Source organism: Protopterus annectens, chromosome 7.part0 (assembly GCF_019279795.1).
Source record: "Protopterus annectens isolate FY-2018-M chromosome 7.part0, PAN1.0, whole genome shotgun sequence".
Lineage (NCBI taxonomy): Eukaryota > Metazoa > Chordata > Ceratodontiformes > Protopteridae > Protopterus > Protopterus annectens.
The window spans coordinates 1,936,518,378-1,936,536,378 of record NC_056739.1 but is presented as its reverse complement, the minus strand read 5'-3'; the positions used below and the strand labels follow the sequence as shown (position 1 = coordinate 1,936,536,378).

The window sequence follows — 18,001 nt, the reverse complement described above, 5'->3', positions numbered from 1 at the left end:
TGACCGTGTTTCAATATTGGGAAATCTGTAAGAAGTTTTATCTAGGATTCTAGCTGAAGTCAAGAAGGTGGGAAATATGTAAGAAGCTTTATCTGGGATCCTAGCTGAAGTCAAGAAATTGGGAAATCTGTAAGAAGTGTTATCTATGATCCTAGCTGAAATCAAGACGTTTGTCACTCAAACAAGACTGTAAAGTAGTTCAAAGTTAGACTCAGAAGAATGATGAGCACAATTATGTAGGAGAAGGAAAGAAAGACATGAGTTAAATGCTTATGCTAAAAGTATATATGAATCCTGACAAGAGAATCTGGAATTGAGTTACCACCACTTAGCTCAATTACTAAAAGCAATCCTAGATAAATGAAGTAAAATATCTCCTTAAGTAGGAAAAGATGGAGAAATGCTGGGGGTTAGCAGAATTCCATATGCCGCTTGATATGTTCCATTTCCAGGCTGTGGGAATGGGTGGGGATCTTACAGGCAATGTATAATAACTGTATTGCAGGGTATAGGCCATTGTTAGGCAAGGAGAGGTTAAGAGTTATTGTCAGAAGGATAGTGGAGTGCATCAGGTCTTGAAATAAACATACTGGCATGTATAAAAGGAAAAGTAAACTAGTAAGTAGAAGTTATTGGTCGGATGAGAATGAATTGTAGAAAAAAATAAAAAATGGGATAGAAGGAGATGATAAGGTGAAAATGTGATGTCATATATCCAAAGACTAGATGTGAATAGAATAATAAGGAGGATGGAGCCATACAGGCAAGGTGAAATGGGGTAGAGAAATGTGGAGGAATAAGCAGATAAGGCTGCAGGCAGCCAACTTCATTAGTAAAAAAGGAGATGAAGAGAATGAGAATGTTGGGAAACATATTGACAAAACTTAATGATAAACAGTGGTTGTTTAAGGAATGCAAATATTTAAGAAAAGAGTTTCACCTCAAAAAAATGACAGATGAAGGAACGATAGTATTTTTCATAAGACAGCCATTACTGCAAATTGTTTAATTGATAATACACACCTGAGAGTAGACCCAATAGTCATGAATTTGTGAATGTATGTAGACAGTGACTTGGCCTTTAGCCATCATGTGTTACACAAAGTAAGTATAAACAAGTGTATGGCATCCAAGTCCAAAAATGGCACCATTCCATTCTACTCTGCCCTCATAAGACCAATCATTCAGTACAATTATCCCTTTGGCATGTACCTGACAAGGCATATATGGAATGTCCACAGGGTTTTGTCACAAAAATAATACATGGTTTAGAAAACAAATCTTATGCAGACCTCCTGACTTATACTTGATCTACAGGTTGCTAAGAGGCAACCTATGGCTGGCCTCGAAAGCATTCTCTTATCCAGCCTTAATGGACCTGTTGAACATTTGTAAAACAAATAGCATCAGATACACCTAATCCAGGGACCAAAACTTCACCTGCAACATCAAAAAGACATGCTGGAGGAAGAGGTAGGTGTCTCAGAGACTACCCTTTCTCTTTAACAGGCTTCCCATGCATGTGAAGCAAAGTTTTTCCTGCACACTTATTCAAGCAAAACTTGTATCAGTGAATGAGGAATCATAAATTACCATGAGTGTGGTATCTATGCCTCCATTAGAGAGAGAGAGAAAGCTTGTAAATGCTTTAATACTCATGCCTAAGTTTATATACCGACCTCAAAGCCTAAGGGGCCAATACCTTTCTATTACTTCTGGGAAGCATGGCTAGCCTTAAAAGGGACCGTTAACCTAGTATTCCCCTATGATTCTATGATAAGCAGTTAACTAGTGTGTTATATACTATGACTGAAGTGTAAAAGGAAAGATGAACAGGGATGAAAATGGTTGAGTGAAGGCTCTCACTGCAACTCTGAAAGTAGGATAAAAGTGCCATTTGCATAGGATTTCTGAAGATATACTGGAAAATCTAATATGGTAGTACTCAGACTAAAGACATTTTTGCTTAGCAGAAAAAGCAGACTTATCTAATAAGACAAGTGGCAATGGAAGATCTCAATTTAGGTTTTTGATGGTCATGAAAAAAATTGAAACGATTGAATGAGATGAATACATAAGAAATATATAATACTGCTAACTCAAAAGACTTTGAAAGAAGGATGAAAGCAGTTTTTGGGGTTACAAAGCAAAGAACACTGGCCTGATATGCATGTTCTGGGAATGTAGACAAATGTATAACTTTTCAAATTTTTGGAATCCAATTCCAGAACACTATGTTCTTATTTTTGAAAAGAAGTTCCAAAAACTGGAGATTTTTTTCACCTATGGAGAAAGGGGTTCTTTGGTATAAACATAGAAGAAATGTAACAAATTGTGATACTTCCTGAATGTTTGAGATGCCCAAGAAGACATCAGGACATAAGAAGAGATATTAAAACCAAAAGTGTTGAGGCAAATCATGGGAAGGTAACAAGATGTGGGCACTATACCGCAGAAGTACAATGAATGATGTGTAAAGGCAAGAAAAGGAGGTTCCTCATCAGTGGTGAGGAGAAGAGTACTAAGTGAAGAAAGGTTCTGGCATATAATCATGAAAATTTGTTAAAGTGAATTAATACAAAGGGAAAAAAGACAGTAGCACTGCATGCACAACTATCTTTTATAAGCATGACAGAAACATGTCTTAGATATCCATCTTTTTCCTAAAACCAAATTTATGAACCGTACAAAATGAAGAGACTATTGGACAAAATATTAATGCACCATCTTTTCAAGATACATATTTATGAGAGATTCTAACAGACTCACAGTGTAAGTGAATATCATTTCAGTATAATGTCTTTATACTGTCTACATACGAAGCAACCTTACAGCAGAATAAGTCACACCAAGAGCAATGCTTTGGGGAATTTGTCCCTATAGTTTACAGTTAACAGATGTGTATATTTATACTGAGTTTTGCTTTGATGAGGATTTTCAACACAAAAAAAGTTGTTTTGTAGAAGTACTGATTATTTACTCTAGAATAGTTGCTCTCAACTTACATATAAAAGCAACATACATGTTTGTTTACTTGTTATTGTTAACATGGAAGCCCAGTAAACACAACTCCTTCTTTTCAGCAACAAGTTGGCAGCACTGTTTGGCTTAAATAGCTTGCAGCAAAGCTGTTGCCATTTTAAGGCTAATATAAGGGGCTGCTCTTTTAAAGATTGTACATATCCCATAATACTTTGCACTTCTTAGCTAGAGTTAGTTGGGTGATGTGAAATGCTGAAGTATTAACATTTTTTTCTCTGCAGAGCTCTCATGTTGTTGTGAATAAAAATTATCCACTCGTCTAAACTAATGGTTTATTCCTACATTCACAAAATTAAAACTTCTAAGGAAGATAACTGCCTAAACATGGGTACTCGCTCTGCCATGTAGTCAGTATAAGCACCATCTGGATGAAGCAAAACAAAAAACATGGATCAGCAATTATAAAACTATACCACACAAAGTAGACTGTATCATCAAGCTCAGCCTCTAATAATTTTACCAATAAAAGTGGTTTTACCTTGAAGTCCTTGGTTTTCTGAAATTAGTCTGTTCAGTCCAGGAAAAATGAATTTCTTTGATAATGACTAAATTTAATCCAGTATAGCTATTTGACTTCTTTGGCTGACCTGCTTGGAAATAAAGGTTCACATATTGTGTGATGACCAGAGTGAGTAAAGAAACAGATGAAATCCAGGTAAATACACTTTTATATTCAATGGGGTATGAAGTGGGGGTCATATGTAGTTCCTTTTCATTTGCAGAGGGATAGTGTGTTACATATGAGTCAGTGATCAATGAACTCAGTAAGCATTCTAAGTCAGAAAGAAATGTAATACAAAAAAGTGCATGTTTTCACAAATGTGCAAAACAAAGAGTGAATCTGCTGAAGCTTTTGTGAAACAAATTAATGAACCGGCTGACATTTCTGGGTTTAATGGTACAAGAGATGAACAAAGGGGTTGGGGTGGCCTAATGGTTAAGGTGTTTGCCTTGCAAGCACAAAATGCAGGGTATGAGTCTCACAAGGGATAATTGACTAGGCTTAAAATTGCTCACAAGGGCAGTTAGCTTAGTACTAATCTATGAACCTATGAATCTAAATAGGAGACAGAACTGTGATTTGGCAATCTAATATAGAAAGGTCTCATAAGTTTTAAGTTGAAGTTAATTTACCTTTAGAAAAAGCAACACAAATTAGCAGAGAGGCAGAATCAGGTAAAATACAAAACGGTGCTTAAACATGGCAAATGATGCATGTGAGGCAAAACGTAAAAGAGGCATAAGTGTGGTGAATAAGCAGAACCTGGCAATTGCATGAGGTGTGACAGTTACTGTAATGAGTGAGACCAGTGTACCACACGTGACAGAATGATTAGGAGATGTAAGAGGCTGGGCCATTTTGTTGTCATATATAAAGCAAAGCTGAATAAAGAAGATGCTTTTGAAAATGAAACTAAAAATATGTGTAGAGAGCATTTTTCAGGGTTCAGTCACTGTTGTGGGTTGATGTTGAAGCAGCCTGGGAATTTAACATTCCTATTCATGGACCGTGAGAGAGTTTCAAGATTGATGCAAGGACCAATGTTATTATGCTATCATGTATTACATGTAGGCATTTCTTGTAGTGTCTGCAGCTGCCCGAGGAAGGGATCTGAAGAGAGGCATAATAGAATGTATTATGCATCTGTTAGAAGCAGGAAAGACACTTGAATTTAAAGACCTTCCATAACTTTAATATTTTCATATTTATGTAGTTTCTGAGCCATCCTTTCAGTGTAATGACAGAACTCCCTGTATACCAAGATTTAGCATCTATAGTGACTTCAGGCCCTCATCTAATTGAGAGGAAGTTTCTGTATTTGTCCACCATTGTCTCACATCAAATTACACATGACTCACATCAAATTACACAGGACCCTACTTAACAGCTTTTGGTGATCTAAATCACCCTTAACAAAATCTAGCTATTACTTAAATTACCTTAACATCATTTGCAAGGTGAAATATCAAACCAAATACATTCTTGCTAGGGGACTTCAATTAACCAAGCATTGACTTGACACACTTGCATCGCTATAATGGATTGCTCAGCATTTCCTAGACTGTGTTAATGTCAATGCACAAGTAGAAATCAAGTAGAAATTGTAAAACTATCCACTCTCTGGTGCCCTTGACTTGGTCCTTACCAAACCAAGCACCAAACTGTACCCTACTCTGCAACTCCTCTTCTCTGGTTATATACATGTCACACAAATCAGTATTCTTCACTGTTAGGCCTAGAGGTGACTCCCATCTACCAATTGAGATAGTCTTTAGTGACTTTCCTAAAGCAGACCTGTTTCAGCTTGTAAAATACCTACGTAAAATTAAAAAAAAATCTTCTGCAAATGGACTCAACTGATAGTATTGCTGCATTCAACTCTGAATTTTACTTTGACCTAGCTGAATGGAAAAGTCATTATATATATGTCCTAAATATAATGGCGAATTCAGGAATTAAACTCCCTGTTGGAGCTCCTGTATTACTAAACTGAGAAATAAAAGAAAATAATGAAGAGCTGTGAAAAATCTCCTCTGCAGTATGTCTAGATCACACAAGAAACAAGCTTCAGAGTTGTTGTTGTGTCTTTCGGCTTTTCCCAGTTAGGGGTCGCCACAGTGGAACTCCAGTCCGCTAATGATTGGCAGTTGATTTTTACATGCCGAGTTGTCAGCTCTGATGCATAACCTTCAACGAAGCTACACCCATTCATGCATGTCTCTACACAGAAGACGCTCTAACTGAGAATCAAACCGGACAGCATCTTACTGTGAGGCGGCAATGCTACCACAGCACCAAGGAGCTTAAGAGTATTATTAGGAAATAGAAAGCAGAATAAAAACTTAAGGTCATTAAAATCCCAAAGGAAAATGCAAATCATCCTTCAGTTTTATCAGGAAATTAAGGAATACAGTTTAATAATACACTGAACTTGCTGTAATAATGTCACACATTCTGATCCCAAGGATATAACCAACAAATTATAAGAAAAATGTAGTTGCTAACTTTACCCTACCTTTCCAGTCCATCACACATTATCCTTGAAAATTTAACTTCACCTGAAGTTACCTTATTGTAAGTCTTAGAATCTCTGTCAAAGGTTAAAAATGCTTCCATGGGACCAGACAACATACCAAGCTGCATTGTCACCCAACTATGCAGTATCAGAGCCTCCATATAAACTGATCAGCGTCAGCCAGACTGGAGGATTTGTTCATGATGCCTTAGAACAGCAACTCTGACTCCCTCTATAATAGGGCTTAGCATATATCATGTCTTCAGACCCTTGGGAAATTGGGGGAAGCACCTATATTTGTCAAAAACACATCAAATTACACACGACCCTACTCAGCGGCTCTTGAAGATTCAGTCACCCTTAACAAAACCAGCTATTACTTTATTGCTAGCAATGGATTTTAAACAATGTCTTTCCAGTGATTATGAAAATAGCATTGAGAGATGAAATATCAAACAAATACAATATTTCTGGGAGAATCGTTTAATATCAATACACAAGGAGAAAGTGTAAAACAACCCACTTGAGTCTCTAATACCCTTGACGTGGTCACAACCTCCTAACACCAACCTGTACCCCACCCCGCAACTCATCCCTGGTTATATCTGACCACAATTCAGTATTCTTCTTTCGTAGGCCTAGAGGAGACAGACATACAACAAATGAGACAGTTTTAGCGACTTTGCCAGAACAAACTTGCTTCAGCTTAAAGAACACCTATGCAAAATTCTCAGAAATCCTATGCTGCATTCTCTTTTGAATTTTACTGGCACCTAGCTGCAGAGAAAAGTCAGTACTCAACTGCCCTAAATATAATGGTAAGTTCAGAAATTTATATCTCTGTTGCAGCTCCTGTATTAGTAACCTAGGAAGCAAATGAAAATGAAGAGCTGTTAGAAATCCGCATTACCATTCCCAAACCACACAGAAACATGCTAGAAAGGAATTTAAAAACATTATTAGAAGACATGAAGCTGAATACAAACTTAAAGTCATTAAAATACCAAAGAAAACTGCAAATCTTTCTTCAGTTATGCCAGGAAATTAAAGAATAAAGTTTAATAATGCATTGAACTTATCTGTAATATCACTAATTCTGATCCCAAGAAAATAACCAACATATTAAAGGAAACATTTAGTGATAACTATGTTCCATCTATCCACATAGTCATAAAAATTAGTATCACCTGAATCCACCTTAGAGCACATCTTGGAATTCCTGTCACGGTTAAAACAATACATCCATGGGACTTTCAACATACCAGGCTGCATTGTCATCACAGCCAACTATGCACTGTCTAAGCCTCTATTTACTTATTATTTATTTATTGCCATTTTTCTTACCAGGAAAATCTACCAGGCCAAGAAGAGCCCATAGTCAATGGAGGCCCGGGGAGAAAAATTTCCACATGAAACACAACATAGAATAAATAGTAAAACAAGGCATACATTTTAAATATATACAGGAGCAATGGAGGAAAAGATTAATGACAGAAAAATACTTGGGATATATATAACACTTGATACACACTTTATAAAAACAAATAAATGTAATAGAACTATAAACTATTATAAATAAACTACTCAACCTCAGCCTAACTAGAGGATTTGTCCATGATGTCTGGAGAATAGCCACTGTGAGTCCTTCTGTATGAGGGTGGCCCCTCTACAGGCCCAGGTAATTATAGACCCATCAGCCTCACCAGCATTAGTTTCCTATTTACCACCATAACAGGAACAGGCAAGCAAAAACTGAGGGTAATGCTACTCAATGCTAGAAGTCTAAATCTCAAAATGCACTCACTCGAGGCACTCCTTAAATGGAGAGCATCGATATCTGTGCAGTGACTGAGACCCTGTTCAAGGCTCAAGACAGCACCCCTGCACTACCAGGCTATAACTCATACCACATGTTTCGGCCATGTATCCTGGACAGAAACACCAAAGGCGGAGGTGTGTCCATATTCATTAAGGATATCCACACCTCTAGGCTAGTTGCTCAGCATAATGCATCCGAGGTTATCCAAGTGCAACTAACTCTGGGAAAAACTGCAATCCAAATTGTAGCTTGCTACAGATCTCCCACCATGCCCCAGGATTCCCACTCCTCTTTTCCTGATGTACTGGAAAATATTAGGGGTTAACCAAACACCCTAATAATGGGCGACTTCAACTATCCCACGATTAACTGGGAAAACTACTCGTGTACCAACTCCTTAGCTCAACACTTTCTGGAATTCATAAACTCCAATGCCCTGGATCAACTTATCCACACCCCCACCAGAAGCAGCAATATCCTAGACCTGGTCATTACCAACATGAGTGACCGGTGTTCCACACCTGAAGTCAACTCCTCGTTGGTCCGATCCAACCATAAGCTAATCACCCTTGATATCCACATCCTGCCCCCACCCCCCATTAAGGAAACCACAGTAAAAAATTTCTCCTAAGCCAACTTCATGCTTCTTAAGACAGAAGTGGTGAACTTCATGACACCCATGCAGATGGACAATACAGTTACAACTGCTGAATCCTACACAAATGCACTCTATAAGCACTTACACGAATGCATGAATCATGCTATAGCAAACAGAACCAAGACACTATCCTTCAAAAAAAGGAAGCCAATCTGGTGGTCCCCTGCCATAAACAAACTGTACAACAGAAGGAAGAAACTCTTGCAAAAGAGAGTAAAATCCCATGAGTGGAGGAGCTCCCTGGTCAGCCTCAGTAAGAAGCTGAGATCCCTTATAAGATCCTCCAAAGCTAGCTATGAAAACAAAATCAACACTAATTCCAAGGACAACCACAAAGCATTCTATAGCTATGTCAAGAATCTCAATGGCAACACCCAGATCTGCTCTGAGTTACAGCACAAAGGCAAGAAAATTACAGAACCAACTGATATTGCCAACATCCTGGCAGATAGGTTCAGTGCTAACTTTACCCCCCCCCCCACCCCCTAATTGGCCCATATCTATACAGGAAGAATGCAGAGTCCCTGTAATCACAACTACGCAGGTAAAAGCTGAACTCTCTAAAGCCAAAAACACAGCATCCATGGGACCGGACAACATCCCAGGCTGTGTTTTACACGAACTTCAGAATGAACTGGCTCCCCACTTAAGCACCATGTTCAATAATAGCCTTGCATCAGGCCTTGTGCCCACTGAATGGCGCACAGCAACAGTTATCCCACTCCACAAAGGGGGAGCCACCACTGATCCCGGGAACTATTGACCTATTAGCCTGACAAGCCTGGTCTACAAGGCCATGAAACGTATCATCATGGAACTCATAAACAAAGACATTGGTAACCTCCAAACTCTGGATCCCACCCAGTTCGGATTTGTGAAAGGCAGATCATGCCTCCTGAACCTGATTGACTTCTTTGAGGCAGTCACCAAAGCTGTAGATGAGGGTAAGGTGGTTCAGACAGCCTATCTTGACCTCGTCAAGGCTTTTGACACCATCCCCCATTCTGGAGTTATAGCTAAACTCACTAAACTAGGTATAAATCCCTATGTCACAAGATGGGTTGCCAACTGGCTCACTGACAGAACCCACACTGTAAAAGTTGCAGACTCCAAATCTGACCTCAAAGCAGTGACAAGTGGAGTACCATAGGGTTCCATCCTGGGACCGCTCCTGTTTGGTATCTACTTCTCTGAAGTACAGGCTAACACAGAAGGCCTCTGGCTAATGAAGTTCACAGATGACTGCAAACTAGAAGCCATAGTCAAGTCTGCAAATGATCTGGACATCCTACAGAAGGGCCTCGCTGAGACAGATGCCTGGTGTCAGAGCCATGGCCTCAAGCTCAATGCTAAAAAGTGCAGTGTCATCCCCTTTGGTAAAAACTCTGTACCTATGAACTACCACATAGGCAGCAATCTAGTTAACACCGAATGCATGATAAGAGTGCTTGGGATCTAGGTAGACAGTAGTCTCTCCTTTGATAGTCACATCACCACAGTAGTCAGGAAGTCCTTTTATGTGGCACACCTCGTCATAAAAGGGTTCTCATCCAGGAAAAAATAGGTAATTGTTCTCCTCTACTCGACACTCATTAGACCCATTATAGAGTACAACACCACTTTTGGAATGTACCTCACAAGACATCTGCAGCAGCTGGAAAGGCCCCAGAAGTACCTCACAAAGAGCATTACTGGCCTCAAACAAATGCACTACACTGACCTCCTCAAAAAACTCCAGCTTTACTCAATAGCATATCGCCTACTCTGAGGTGATCTCTGCCTAACATATAAAGCTATGTCAAACCCAGAGCTGTTGGACATGCAACACCTAAAGAAATCCCAATCCATCCGAGCTACACGCTCTAGGGACCTAAACCTTGTCACCACAATAAACAGGATATGCTGGATGGATAGATTCCTGTCCCAGAGACTTCCCATACTCTGGAACAGGCCAACCATCTATGTCAAGCAAAGTTCTTCATTAGCACTCTTCAAGAAAAATCTTGATTAGTGGTTGGGAAATAGGAAATACACCCCGGGGATCACTTCTGTGTCTCTGCTTGACAGTGGCACAGGAAAATAACTTTCTTGGGTGGTGTAAGCCAGGGAACTTTGTTCGCTAGGCTTATGTAAGCCCTTGGGCCAATAGCCTAGTACCTACCTATGAACCTATGAACCTATGTTAGTCTAAACTAATAACATATCCTGACGTTTTTGAAACTACTAATAAAGATAACTCAGTAACCATTGATACTTACTCATCAGCTTCACATTTAAATTTATTATACTTCTTATTATCTAAGCACTTGATCATGATTCAGAATGGAAAGATGTATCTAATATGATGCTCAATAAAACAAATACTTTAACCAGCATACCATTAGTCAAATGTAAAGATTCTGAAAAGCACAGCAAAATGGCTACATGATAAAACAAACTGATTTAAATTGCAAATTATACACACCCAGCTGCAATGTAGTGTAAGTCCAGGTTAAAGTTAAAATAACTGATGTCCCAAATATCCAAAATGAGACAGAAATAAAGTATACCCAGGACATGCAGACAAAGCACCCACCTACTTCTAATAATTACTAAAACAAAACCTCTCCTAAACAATGCAACTAGGTACTAAATTAGCTGAAGTTTCCCCAGTAAAGTAGTCTTTATCGCCAGACTAAACAAAAGATTTTAATGCCAACAAACACTTCTCCTGATAACAGCAAAATATCCCGGAGGCAGCTTCTTAAAAGCATTTCCAACACCTCCAGACATCTTCAGGAGGAATACTTGCAGAGCTGAAAACACCAGTTCGCATTAGTGCTCCAATACTGGCAAGAAGGTTTACAGGCAGCAGCAAAGCCTAGGATCATCTGGGCTGTAAACTCCAGCAGCAGACCACACACAATAAGCTCCACTGCAAATCAGATAACAGAAATCTGATAAAGGGGCAAAGAACAAAATTCCAATTAACCAATATCACTCCAACAATCTCTGCAACCGACACGCTTGCTCTCATTAACTACCAGAACCAAAGAAATTCAATGGCAACAGGCTACCATCCAAAAAAAATTAAGCAAAGTTAAAACTATCAAAAACATGAATAAAAGATCCGAATTTTATCCATAGGCATACATTCCTAGCTATCTTGACATGTTCAGTCCCTCAACTCTTGACAGGTTGCAAGACAAACAAGCATAGAGAAGGACACACAGAGTCAGATATAGTGTAGGCATGATGTTGTGTGAACATGACACAGACATTTGATGAGGAAAGGGGTTGCAGATATTAGAAAACACTTTGTTTAGAAGATGAGAATGATCATTGCATATTGTTTGATATGTACTGATCAACATAATATTATCACAATGCTGTATTGATCAACAGTGAATGTTATCTTGGGCAACCATCTGATTAGTCCAAATTAATTGAGAAGTTAAGATTGTGTAATGATGCGTTAGTCAAGCACAATGAATATTGCAACTGAATTATTTTCCTGTATATTTACTTAGGTACTGATCATCCAATAAAATGAATTTTAATACATTTTTTTTTCATGAAGCCTTTACCCTAATATTCCTTTCACTTTTCTTTGAGAACCTATTCTTCCGAGCAAAGCAATATTTGAGCTCAAACTACTCTAATGGGTGATCTAAAAAAAAAACACAATGGCACAATTCCATAGAGGAAATTATCAACTCTAGCCATTGCCTGGAGAAGAAAAGCCCTTGCCATTTTAATTTTGGAAGGCTTCAATGTATCAGTAGTTGGGAACATAAAGGGGGAATGAGCTATATTCAGTACATTACAAATCAGAGGTGTCTGTGCAGTGTGACATAAAGCTTATAAACGATTATGTGTAAGTACCTTAAAAAAGTTTGAACACTAGAGAAGACTCCTTAGGAATCACTAGTAAATTGCCCTGTTATGCCATCATGATGAATGCCAGATGCCTATAAGCATCATGTGCACCTGTCATCACTTAGGCAGCTGGCCATCAAATAAAATCAGCCAGTCCTCGACCAAGACGTTGAAGGCAAAGGCTGCCTAGAACATTCAGTTCTGCTGTGCCAGTCACGGCTGCTTTCATTATTTCCTTGACCAGGGTATCGCTCTGACTGTAGCTTTCCACAGTCAATGTGGCAAATGCTAATACTTAGTTCATTAATCATCGTTTCACAGAATTATGTTTTATACCACAGTAGTCATCTAAAAAAGAATACAGCACAACATATACCAGTATGTTAAATATATTTCATTCACAACAGTGCAACTCATATTTTATTGATAGCATTTAATTGAATAGTTCAGGAAATGCAATGTATGCTGTCTGGTGCTATTCCAAAATGCAAATAAAAACCACAGTTAGTTTCTGCATTTTTATGAAATGTCTCCAAAATAAGAGTTGGAAAAGTTTTCTCCATTTAAATATCATTAATATATTTGGCATGTTTCATATAAAAAATGCTGGCTACCATTCTTACAACCAGTCTGCAAATTGTTGCCTATCAAATAACAGAATTGTTTCCCTTCTATTGCATAAAGAAAACATAACTGATTTTACTACACAAAAGCTCATCAAGAGCACTTTATTTAATGTCTTTATCTGAAACAATCCACTAGAACATTCATAATATCAGTTACTAGTATCAGAAAGGGACATCAAACATAATGTAATAAACTTATATTCTATTACGTCTGTAAACTGCCAGCAAAATAATCAATCCTTCTGCAAACATTAGGAAAGAAACTATTTATTCCGTACAAGGTAATGTCAATTTAATGTGTTGTTCATTGCTTAAGTTTTATTAAATGATTTATCATATTTTTAAACTTTTCCTTGTAATGATGCAGTATTGTACACTTGTGATTCACTATCATCAAAGAAGCCTCAAAAATGGACATTGCCCATTAAGTTGGCCTGCCTATGCATGTAGACTGACAGGCTCCAGATGTAAACAATTCATGATGTATTAGAGGTGCAGGGGTCGAGCTGCACAGATTAGCTATCAGGACCAGGTTGTGAACATATCCTATAATATTCTGCTGATGTTTCTGTAAAATGGCAGCACAGATATTAAGATATTGCAGACATTTCTGTTAACTGCAGCATTAGCTAGTAAGCAAACGATTGTTGAAACTGCAATAAAGGTAATCATATACAATAAGTGACCTCTTAGGATGTATTCGCTTATTTTTTCTGTTTTGCACAAAACAACTCAAACAAGCAAGATAACACAACATTATTTGTTTCAGTTCCGGTAGTGTAATTACTGCTTATACATTGTTAACTACAGTAAATGCAGCATACTGATACCTAGATATGCAATCAACAAAATTAGCATAACTGCAGTGCGAAATATAGAAAAACAGAGTCTCTTGAATAATAAGGCTCTTTGAATACTTGCTTGAGTTTAATGAAAAAGAGAATAACTTAACAAGTTTCAGAAATGAATGTCTTAATTGCATTTGCTGCTGGAGATCAATGCTGCTATAAACACCACTTGTGGATATCAGCACTGGAAAGGAAGTTTTTTTTCTGTGTCAGGAATGGACCTAAACTACTGATATATTAATACGTTTCAGTGGTAACTGAGGTGTCTGCAGAAACCAAACAGAAAGAAGCACTGTTGGTCTTTGCCTATGTTTATCTAACAATGGATCATTCTATTACTAAGTTATGGTTCACATAAGAACTTGCTGTCGAGTCTCTGGTAGTCGCAAAGCAACCAAGCCACCTGCAACGAGAGCAGAGGAAGCAAGCAGAATAGGGATCACCTTTGTTACACCAACAAATGATGCAAATATCGAATTTCCAAAGATGGCAGCTAACTTGCAAATGGCGTTGAGAATGCCAAAGGCTGTAGATCTGTGAATAAACAAAAAATGTGGTTATACAGGGAAATCTGAATTGAATCAGTTGACTTAACTCTGGTGGAACACAGTGCAATTATTTGTGCTACTTTACCTCTTTATCAGCATTTTCAGTACCTGTACAAGTTTCATTGTTTTCTAACAGTAAGCAGCATTCCCTGATTACAAAGAGAGACATCTCCGGACATTTTCCCTATGTTCTTTAATAATTCAGCATTTAAACAACAGATTCTCTTTCCCTTATACATCACTCTTCTGTGCACAGAGTCACACACACAGACGCACACACACACACACACACACACACACACACACACACACACACACACACACACACACAAAAACACACGTAGATGTGGAATCTTATATTACTTTTCAGAAACCATGATAAATATAGTTTCTGATTAAAAACGCATATATAATCTTTAAATAATTTTCACCTAAAATTCAAATCATGACATTATGTCTGTTATTAACTGTCATTATAGGAAATGTACATTACTGGCATTAAACATACAAATATCATAGATCAGCATTAAGACTTTTGGCATTTGTCATTAATGCATTATAAAGGAAGAATTAAAAGCATATTATATATATATATATATATATATATATATATATATATATATATATACACTGTATAAATATATATATATATAGAGAGAGAGAGAGATCTCTCTCTCTCTCTCTCTCTCTCTCTCTATATATATATATATATATATAATATTTAAATGCATTCATCACCCCTTTTTACCCATGAACAGGGTGCCACATCAGCACTGACCATCATCTGGAGCTACTGAATACACTGCTGATTGGCTGGCCCTGCCACACTTGTTCTTCCATATCACACACACATATGCTTATGCCCAATTTAGAATGTCAAATCCATCCACTTTGGAATGTGGGAGGAAACTGGATAACCCAGAGAAAACCCATGCAAACACAAGGAGGACATGCAGCAGAGAAGGCACCCAAATCAAAGAATCGAACCAGAGAACCTCTTGCTGGGAAGCAGCAATACTTCCTACTGTGCCACTGCATTGCATTGCTACAGGTATCATAGGATATTTAAGTATGCATATAATATATTTAAAAATGACTACTGTGTGTAAATAAGTTGATAAATATTATTATCTGGGACTTCATTCAAAACAAGACTTTGAAACTTGTTTGATCTTGTTGGATTTGAACAACAGATATGTGTTTAGAGAGTACAGATATTTAAGAAGCTTACCATAACAACTGATCTTCTAGATGAAGTCACTGTGAAAAGTATATCATAACATTCGGGTTAATTCCCCTTATTTTTCCATTTTATCCACCTGCAGATGTGCCCTGTTCTCCATGAAGGCCAACAACAGTCTTGTGTCTACAAAAGAATCTGAACTGGTTTGTGAGACACTTATATATGTATATATATGTATATATATATATATATATATATATATATATATATATATATATATATATATATATATACATATAAGTCTAGCTCTTGACACCTAACTAAATTCTAGACCTTTAGAACCCTAAATCTACTTCATATTTACATCCACTGATCTATTTCTCCTTCTTACTATCTATATATATTAAAACGTGTGTTTATTTATATATATTCTTTCCACGTGTTATACCACTAGATGTACTTTCATAACTGCTATTTTCTTCTTACTTTCCTTTATCCTTAATTACTGGACATTATGCTAGTATTCTCTCAGAATGTCACTTGTAACAATATTTTTGTAACAATATTTTTACCATTTATGTTCTACTTATTGCATTTTTACACTTTATAACTATGTCACCAGTTATAATGTTTTCCTTTACTCTGTTATTTTCATGTATTTCTTTAATGTAAATTCATTTTAACTTTGGAGCTTATCTCCCCGGGCCTCTACTGAAAATGGACATATATCCAGCTAGACTAGCCCTGTCAACAAATGTAAAATAAAATAAAAATAAAATAAATTATCTATCACTGCTTGTTTTCCTTAAGTCACATAGCGACCTCAAAAGGAAGTATGGTTGAGGCAGACAACTTTGAAAGGATGTGTGCTTGTAGCCAACAATCCCAAACCCCACAAAAGCTGAATTTTCTGAATACGTGTAAAATACTGCTGTCAGTCATTGCAGAATAAATGTTCATAACCAACCTGTACACATATACCTTTGGGAGATGGGGTAGGGACAGGTGGCTTTATGATTACAGTGAACTCTCCTCAAATATATGTGTGTTGTTATGCTAAATGTCTTACATAACTATATTATCTATTTTTTAGGAGGGTCACCATAGCAGAAATGATAATTTTACATAGATTTCTAAGCAGTAATGGGAGGTAGCTGGGAGAGCTACAGGGTCTCTGGTAGTGCCACAACATGCTTTCTTGTAGACTATGAATTCAATTTGTAGAGTTTTGTAAAGACGTTGACAGTAGTCCATAGGGCAGTTTCTAAAGAATCTTGTGGAGTTTTGGTGAAACATTTGTAAAATAAGTGGTCGAATATGCTGTTGCTGTAAGATTGCTCTGACTGGATTTTGCAAGGATTTGCTGTGTTTGTCATAACAAAAAACATATAGTTAGTTGCTCAGCCGCTTAGGAAAAGTCTGTTTAGTGTTTGTAAACTACTGTGTTCTCCTGCTACATGACCCAAGTTGTTTCAAGTGCTGGGGAGAAGAGACATCTTCCAGTGGTCTTTCAATGTAGGATACTTTTAGGAGGGCCTTAACTGAAGTACTTGCTGAATTATGTATATATGCTGGGACACAAGGAAACTGCCAAAACATGCATCTTGATGGATAAATAAGTCAACTTTGACAGGGACAAAGGGTTTAATGTTTGATAGTGGATTTTTACGTGCCGAGTTACCAGCCCTGATGCACAACCTTCAACGAAGGCACACCCATTCATGCATGCCTCCACACAGAAGACGCTCTAGCTGAGAATCGAACGCGACAACGTCTTGCTGTGACACCTGATAACACTGGTGATCTGTGTTCCTCTTGTCAAAAGTTGGATGATTTGCTTACCATTATTAGTAGTTACTCTAGATTTATTAATGACGATTGCACTTGTGCAATTGGCATGGCTTGAAGAATTCCTGTTACATATATTAATGACTGGACTTGTGAGTTAAATAATGTTAAGGAAAGAGCAAATAGAAAACATTTAGGAAAGATCCAAACAAAGCACAGGGAGGAGACAAAATTAGCAATAATAACCTGAGACACTTCTGCAAGAACTTACGGAACCATAATATTTATTAATTACTAGGTCTTATAAATATGGGAAGATTACTCAAGATTGGAGACGTGCTTATTAAGCATGTCTTTACAGGAAAGGGAGTAGAAAGCAATTAGGATAAACCCAGAGTCATACAGACCCTCAAGCCTACTTTCATGTTGTGGAAAAATAATGGAGAAGGTAATACTGGATAAGTTAATGTCAGAATTGGAGATGTTGGGACTTGAAACTATATATCAGCATGCATATGTTGAAAATAGATCTATAACTACCTGTAACATGATGTTCTGTAATAATAAAATAACAGCTATGAATGAAAAATTGTACTGTGATGTAATTTATTTAG

The 18,001-nt window shown here is 37.4% G+C and overlaps 1 protein-coding gene across 3 annotated transcripts in view; it reads right to left on the bottom strand.

The window, feature by feature from the left end:
- Positions 1-12,796: 12,796 nt before the first annotated feature.
- Positions 12,797-18,001, bottom strand: part of SV2B (synaptic vesicle glycoprotein 2B) — a 1,975,281-nt gene continuing 1,970,076 nt past the window's right edge. For all 3 annotated transcript variants that reach the window (XM_044078366.1, XM_044078367.1, XM_044078368.1), the window contains one exon: positions 12,797-14,402. In XM_044078366.1, coding sequence (XP_043934301.1) covers positions 14,219-14,402 — 184 coding nt within the window. In that variant the 3' untranslated portion in view covers positions 12,797-14,218. The remainder of the gene's footprint in view (positions 14,403-18,001) is intronic.